General features: G+C 38.2%; 1 protein-coding gene across 1 annotated transcript in view; it reads left to right on the top strand.

The window, feature by feature from the left end:
* Positions 1-7,417: 7,417 nt before the first annotated feature.
* Positions 7,418-8,440, top strand: part of CUNH2orf73 (chromosome unknown C2orf73 homolog) — a 20,845-nt gene continuing 19,822 nt past the window's right edge. Inside the window, exon 1 of the mRNA XM_006909684.1 lies at positions 7,418-7,443. Coding sequence (XP_006909746.1) covers positions 7,418-7,443 — 26 coding nt within the window. The remainder of the gene's footprint in view (positions 7,444-8,440) is intronic.

Raw genomic sequence — 8,440 nt, 5'->3', positions numbered from 1 at the left:
TTTAACACAATAAACCCACCCTCCACTAAAATGGTCCCAATCAATGTCCAATTCTGACAGTCAGCTGAACAAGTTTGTTCTCCATTGCATTGAAACTGGGTGGACAGAGGGGTATCAGAAACGGAGCTGGTTTCCTTCTAACCCATGAAAGGGGTATCAGAAACGGAGCTGGTTTCCTTCTAACCCATGAACTAAGGCAGAAATAAGTTCTTTTCCCCAAACAGGAGAGAAATCAGTCTAGATAAGTATAACTAAATCCACAAACACAGTAAAGCAGAAATGAGAATGAACAGACTGTTTGGACCAGAGGCCAATGGGCCAATGTTAAGACAGAGATTATACCTTTTGAGAGTGTGACATCCAAACCAGAGAGGACAGAGAAACTACCTGAGAAAAAATATGCAGTCTGATGAAAAAGATGGAGTCTTTCTTGCCTAAACATTAAGGTCTCGAGACACTCGTAAGTCCAATCTCTGGTATCCATAACTCTTAATGAAAAGTTCCAGAAGCAGGGAGAAACCAGTGGACTGTCAGAGAAAGAGCAGAGACTGTATAAAACTTACTGGATGTTTTTTGCAATTCATTCAGAAACATCTACTGAGAATCTGCCAGTTGCTAAGCACTGTACCTGGGGCATGGTGCACAGAGAGGAATGAATATAAGAGAATCTTAACTTTTAAGACACATTCTGATAGTAATGTTGATAGATAACAGGTGGCTGAGTACCCAACATGTGCCGTGGAGTATATTATGGACCATCTTATCTTAGCCTCACAAAAATACTCTGAGAAAGGCAGGCACAACCATTGTTACCACTTTACAGGTGAAAAAATTAGGGTTCAGAAAGATAAAATTTCCTCAAAGTCATGTTGCTTAGAAGCAGTTTCAACTCCAGGGCATAATTTGTGCCCTTATGCTATATTCTTTCAAATATAAATGAGAAGAAAAGAGAATATTAAAAATAGAAAGTAAAATTTCTTTTCTATCTATATAGTATTCAGTTCAGAAAGAAGACCGTATTAGATCTAAGTAAAAATATGTAAAAATTTTTCTTAAAGAAGGTGAAAAAAAAGTTAAAGAGTAGTAATCACAAGGAAAAAAATCACGTCTGATATTACTAGATATGAATATAAAATTATGGAAAAAATAAGTTTAGGATATAACTCCATGAGGTATACCCAAGATAAAATTACATGCTTTCTATATATTTTATTTTAAGTAACTTCATTAGGGAAATAACATACTTAGAATCGCTATGTTTTCCCATTAGTGAGGTATTCTGTTCTCATCCAATCTAATCAAACTATATTCCAGTTAAAGGAAAAGTCTAAAGTTAATTATTTGGTGCTATTTTCTACACTATTCAGGCCTACTTTTAGAGAGGGAAATGAGTTTGGAGCAGATTATCTTGTGAATGAGCTTCTCAGCCTAATATTCTTATATGGATTAAAATAAGGATTAATAACAGGCTCAACAAACAAACAGAATGTAAATATATAAACAAAAAACAAAAGCAATTAAGTTTTGCAGGAGAGGCTATTACCAAAGTGAATGCTGATGCAAACCATACTTTACACACAGAGAGTTGCCTTGCACTGTGAAACTACCCCAAGAGGGTGATGTTAGGACACTAGCACGGCCTAGCTGATGGATTTAATAAAGAGCAGTTTAAGAAAGCTCTTTCACGTGTAACTGCTCCTTTCGCCTTGCTGAAGCAGGTAGGATCGATGTTAGTATCTCAATGTACAAAGACAGAGACTCAGAGAGGTCAGGCTTGCTCAATCTAGGTTTCCGACAGGGGAGCCTGGGCTCATGTTCATTGTGGTGACTCATTACCTGCAACAACCATGGCTCATAAGGCTTCCCCACAGTCCCCATGAGGTTGACTAGCTATGATCCAGATCAAGTAAGGACTGTGATATTTCCCATATTTATTCTCTACATGACAAACAACAACAACAACAACAACAAACTGCAGAAGGGCCAGATTTCTTTCTAATGCTGCCCACCTCCTCTTCAAATATAGGAAAATACTATAAGATTTCTTTCCTTGAATCTTGTAACCCACAGTTAAAGCCTCAAAAGTTGGCAGAGGAAGCAAGGAAAAAAAAAAGGAAACAAACCAAGTAAATAGTTTGCTCCCAGGCTTATGATAAGAGGATAAAAAACATGGCTAAGTTTCCAAACTCTTGATAAGCTTATAAATACCAACATAATTAACTATAACTTGAAGCAGATAATACCATTATAATTACATTAGGGAAAAAGGATAGGTTAGAATAATAGTTTAAAAGTGATGACTTGTTGAATGTTTATTTGTCATAACATTTTGAAAAGAATGACATACATCTAGGAGGTATTCGAAGTAAACTAAAGAACCCTTATTAATTAAAAGTGTTTCATTTTTCTCTCTAAAAGCATGACTGTGATTTCTTTTTAGGTATATCCTAACTTTTAGGCATATTTTAACTTTTAGGCCAAAACCTTCCCTTTTCTTTAAATGAAAGCCAAAATTATCTCCTAACTCTTTACTTTTGTTACAGAAAGAAGGCATTATTAAATTTATCATAAATTTACCCATTTATATCAAAAGAATTACCATTGATTACCAGTTCCTTGGTACAATGTCAAATTATGGCACCATGTAAGGTCATGAGTCTTAGCGGTGGTGATTTCTGAATGTATGCTTATTCTTGATTGCTATCATTTTCTACTGACCATGGAACCCAAACATCAGCTCTAATGGCTGCACATTTGTCAGAATACATCATGTATGGTGATATTTTATAAGCAGATGGTGGTGCAGACTTTCACTTTTCACATACTCCCCACCCCATCACTGAATGGTTATCATGTTCCCCACTACCACCACCATGCGTACCCCCCGCCCCCTCATAGCAATCTTCCTGTCTTGAAGACTTTTGTACCATGGACTCATAACTTGGGCCGATTTCCCTCTTTGTCATTTTCACCCACTCTCGTATCATAGTGTTCTTGATCTTTCCAGTCTAGTTGTCATTAGGAGGACCTTATTTAGAATTTTACATTCAATTTTTATTACGTGGTTTAAAGCAAGAGGTAGAGAAACTAGATGTAGAGTTAATGAGGTGTAAAAAAAAGAGAGACTGATCTAAAAACAAATCCTAGCTGTATCACATTCTAGCTGGGTGAACTTTGACAATGGGTAAGGGTGGGAGAGCATGTTGGGAAATAATACTTACTGAGTGCCTACTTTGTCCAGGTACTTTATGCATATCTTCAAGATAAGATCTTTTATTCTTACAATTTGGGGTCTTATTTATCTTTTAAAGATTAACAAGAGACATATTAAAAATTTAAAGCTCAAAGAATTTAAATAACTTGCCCAGAGTTTCAAGGTTTTAATAACAGAGCTAGGATTTAAACTCAGGTCTAACTTATAAATTCAATAACTATTAGTTCTCCTGCCTTAGGACAAGTACAGAAGTGGCAATTTGTACCACCAAAGGGATCAAAGGTAGATTTTATGGGCAGAAGATGAAGGACTTAATTGCTTAGCTTAAAAGAAAGTTTTAATTACCATTTTTAAAATGTGGACATTCTCTAAAGAGTTTGTTGAACGATTATTATCTGTGTCCATAAAAAAAAAAAAACCAACAACAGTTAAAATAGTAGTATGTATTTTGCAGGATATAGGAAGAATTTTTCTAGGTCAATCCTTAAAAGTGTTTCATTTTTCTCTCTAAAAGCATGACCGTGATTTCTTTTTAGGTATATCCTAACTTTTAGGACGAATTTTTCTAGGTCAATCTCATTAATAGCACCTACTGTTTACAAGGTACTTTTCTAGGTGCTGAGGATCTCAAATGAATACACTAAAATCTCATGGTCCAGTGAGTGAGAATAGGCCAGCAAGGACAAAGTGCAATGTTTCTTCCTCAAGAAGCTATATGTCCATAGCTATTCATTGGACCAATCTTTACTACATGATTTTACTACTTTACTCTATTTAAGACTCCACTAGATTATCAAAATGTCCTTCACTATTCTCACCACCTAAAACTTTTCATTCATCCTTTGGTTATACAGCTTCTATACAGATGATCATAACTGGATTATTTCAAAATGAACCTTGAATTATGAAATTACAGAAGTGGCTAGAGCCCCCCAAATTCATAAAGTATAGGCTTCTTCCATTATTCAGGTGAATTTCTAAACTAGAGATTTCTAACAATTTTGGAGTAACCCAGGCTGACTGTAATTGTATTAGTTATTTCAAGAGATTTCATAAAATATTAAAGATTTTTATTTATACATCTATGTGAATATATGTAAACATAGCCAGGCATATGTATCCAGAATCATTTCTATCAGAAGTGATCTATATGATTTGTGTCAGAGATTTTTACCTTTTAGGAAATGTAATACCTCATGCTTATTTGTTTTCTAATCTTTCTCTCTCTTAAAACTGTGATATAAATCAATCAGCTTTAAACCTATACCAGAAGAAAACTCAGGGTCACTTTCATACCTGTAATTCATTATAATCTATCCATCTTCAAAGATAGGTAAATCTAGCACTAACATGTCTCATTATCTTTGCCCTCTAATATATATTTTAGTTTGATAAAACTTTTATAATCTAAGGTAATGAATCAAAGGCAATGTAATATATATACCTGATGAGCTTTCTACTATACTAACTATAATAGGAAGAATACAAACAACCAATTCTTAATGTTTACTATATGCCAGGGTAAATTTTCTGCTTATATTTTCTCATTTAATCCTTATAACACATGCATACCAGGCAAACAAACTATCTTTTTTTAAAATAGAAATTAGAGATAGCTTTGGTTTATGCCATATTCTTGAGATTGTCACCTATATCACAAGTACATCACTGAGAAGAACTAAAGAGAAGCTGGATCTTTCTGGGCCCCAGCTTTCCTGCCATGCCACTCACTATTTTTGGCATTCTCCTGTGGTTCAAAAAAAAAGTATTCACAATTTTCTGTATCTATAACATTTTGAATGAGCAATTCCTATCCTGTTGTGTTTCCTCACATATGGTGTTCTAGCTCAAATAACACTCGTATTTTTAACTTGTACAATATTAGTAAAGTATTTTGAATTATTCTTTGCTGACAAGTATCCAAACTACCTAACACAAATAAAAAAATTACATGTATTATTTAGGCTAGTGTATTTACTTTTCAGACATAAATTTTCCAATAGAATCACTGTATTTTACAGCTGGAAGAGATCATAAAGATGATCTAATCTGGCTACATATTTCTACAAATGAGAATCTATAGCAGAAAGGTTTAAGTCGAGAGAAGTCCTCATTTCTTCTTATTAAGCAGTTGGGACTGTTCCTAATTGTTAGTGGTTTTAGGAGCTTGAATTGATTGGTGAAGATTAGAATAGAAATTAGAGGGACTGATGACACTGTTGACTAAGCCTCGAAATGCGGTAAAATATGCTGATCAAATTGCTCAATAAAAATAGTAGCCAATAATGCCCAAGGAGTTACTACATGTCTGGCACTCCTCTCAACACTCTGCCTGTATTAAATCATCTACACAACCACCCTAGGTATTTTTCCCATTTTGTGGATGAAGAAATAGAGGCTCATAGCGGTGAGATTACTTGCCCAAGTAAACCAGAAACTAAGTGGTGGAGCCCGGATGCAAACACTGACTGCTCCTAAGGCATACGCCTCTGATCCTAGTATGATGGTCAGGATAAAACCAGGGAAGTAGAGTCAGCCTTTTGTATCCTTGGGTTTCTCATTTGAAATTCAACCAACTGCAGACCAAAAATATTTGAAAAAAAATTACGTTTTTGCTGACATGTATTATGTAGTTAGGCCATGATGATTGCATCTGTACTAAACATGTTCAGACATTTTTTTCTTGTTACAATTCCCTAAATAATATAGCATAACAACTATTTACATAGTATTTACATTTTATTAGGTATTATAAGTAATCTAGAGATGATTTAAAGTATCTGGGAGGATGTGTGAGGTTATGTGCAAATACTATGCCATTTTATTTAAGGGACTGGAGCATCCTCAGATTATGGTATCTGTCAGCATCCTAGAACCAATCCCCCTGGGAAACTGAGAAGTGACTTATGTGGTATGTGGTGTTTAAGACAGTCCTCTTATGTATATACCCACCCACTCCCTACTCCCCAAACACATATACACTTGACCACATTCATACACGTTCCATTCTTTTTACTGACAAAGTCCACACTCGAGTGTCTAGGAAACTAGGTATCAAACTTCTATTCATACACTCTTCTTCCTCATAGGACTTAAACTCATATATGTACAATGAGTCCTAGGACCAACCTCTGCTCTCCCACATTTCTCCAAGGTAAACATAAACACATACTAATAAGAACTCTGGGTTACAAAACACATGCACATACATAGCATGATACATAGCTGAATTCAACTCAATAAGGATTTTTCTTTTCCCATTATCCAGGAAAATGCACAAGTTACCATAACAGATGCCAAAGACATTTGGCTCTGGTAGTGGAAATTAAGAGGCAATGGTAAAATGAGGTAAGAAATTCCTGGGCCAGGTGGACGCAAGTCATCAACTGCTTTTCGCAGGAACTTGCTCTTTCGGATAAAGGCTACAGGTACAAGCCCCAATCCGCTGCCAGAGCCTACAGTCCCCTGGGCCAGATTCTGAAGCCCACTCAGGCTGGAGCAGATGCACACACTGTGGGGAGCCTCATTTGCAGGGCTTGAGTGTTCCCTTGCTCTATTTCAACGCTTGCCTCACGGGTAAGGCGAAATTGTCAGAAATCATGAACAGCGAGAGCCAAGCTTTCTCATGCAAAGACTAGGCAGATCAGGAGCAGTGAATTATGACTTTGCAGTGTTTAATGGTTCACGGGAAAACAAGTTTCTCTCCTGCTGGCTCGCACTATTAGAGCCAGCTCCAGCAGCTGCGGGCAGCGCCGGGGAGACATACTGCAGACTTTGGAGGGTGGGCGCTACTATGCGAAATAGGAGCAGCGCCGCCCCGGGCATAAGACCCGAGGGCCATGGGGGAGGTTCTAGACCAACTCCTTCCTGATCTCCAAGGATGGGGTGGGCCCTGATCAATACTCCTCTCCGCCAGAGAGCGGGAATGCCAAGTTCAAACGCAGGGTGCCCGGGTTGAGGAAGGTCTAGAAAGGGCGCTGAGATCCCGCCAGCTGCCCCCACCTACTACGCTGCACAGCACAGCGGTGCTTGCCACACTTGGAGCCAAACCGGGTTACTGCGCATGCGCTTCCCGGAGGCCACCGTCGCTTAGCAACGTGCGAGTCACAGTCGTGGCTATCCACGCGCCCCTTTCTTGGCAGGGCTTAGTCCCTGATCTTCCCGTGTGGCTCCTTGCTGCCTCCTGTCAAGCCTTAGAAATCCATGGAGGGAAAGGAGGATAAGCAGCAGTAAGTGGCGGGGTTTGGTTTTCTATTTCTCCTTCCAAAAAGTATTTTCCTCCTTGGGGGAAGGTTAAGTGATGCCCGAGGGGTCTTTTCCTCTTCCAATCCCCTTTCTCTCTCATTTCTAGTAGTTGAACGCTTACAGCGATACTTTTTTAAATGCATTGTTTACTAGGCACCTACTGTGTGTCCAGCATTTTACATGAATTGACTGGCTTAAAATTCTTGAAGCCATATGGAATCATCCACTCCTTCTAACATCCCTCATCTGATTTATTAGCAAATTCTGAAGGCTTAAATCCACCTCTACTATCATCCCCACCCTGGTCCAAATACCAGTGTATCTTGCCTAGGTTCTGTAATGGTCTTTGCTGCTCTTGTCCCTCTGAAGCCTCAATGCAACATTCGGAATGGTCTTTTTACAACTCAAGTTAGGTCACTATTCTACACTGGCCACTGCAGAGTAAAAAGCTAAGGCTCTAAGGGATGGTGTATGAGGCCTGCAAAACGTGCTCTTTTTCCCTTACATGGCCTTATCTACTACTTGCCCTCTGACTCAACTCTGCTCCAGCACACAGGCATCTTTGCTGTCATCTAGAGTGATTCTTCAAGTGTGGTCCTCAGACCAGCATTACCTGGGAACTTATTAGAAGTGCAATTGTCCAAGCTCCTCACCACAGACATACAGAATCAGAAACTTTGAGGCAAGGCAAAACTATTGAACCAAGGTGTTACAGCTTGTTATGACATGGAGCCATGAATATCTGCTTCTAAAGTCTGTATTTTGTCACTACAAAAGTGGTTCTCAAACTTCAACATATATAAGAATCATCTAGAGAGTTGGTTAAAACAGTTTCCTGGGAACCTGCTCCAGAGATTATGATTTAGTAGGGATGGGGTGTGTGATTTGTATTTCTAACAAGCTGACAATTGATGCCAGTGTTGCCACTCCAGGACCACACTTTGAGAAACAGCATCCTAAGGACGGGTACACTTCTGCTGA

The sequence above is a fragment of the Pteropus alecto genome, unplaced genomic scaffold (assembly GCF_000325575.1).
Source record: "Pteropus alecto unplaced genomic scaffold, ASM32557v1 scaffold131, whole genome shotgun sequence".
NCBI classification, from domain to species: Eukaryota; Metazoa; Chordata; class Mammalia; order Chiroptera; family Pteropodidae; genus Pteropus; species Pteropus alecto.
The sequence above is the reverse complement of the archived record's forward strand: the minus strand, read 5'-3'. Positions and strand labels throughout refer to the sequence as shown.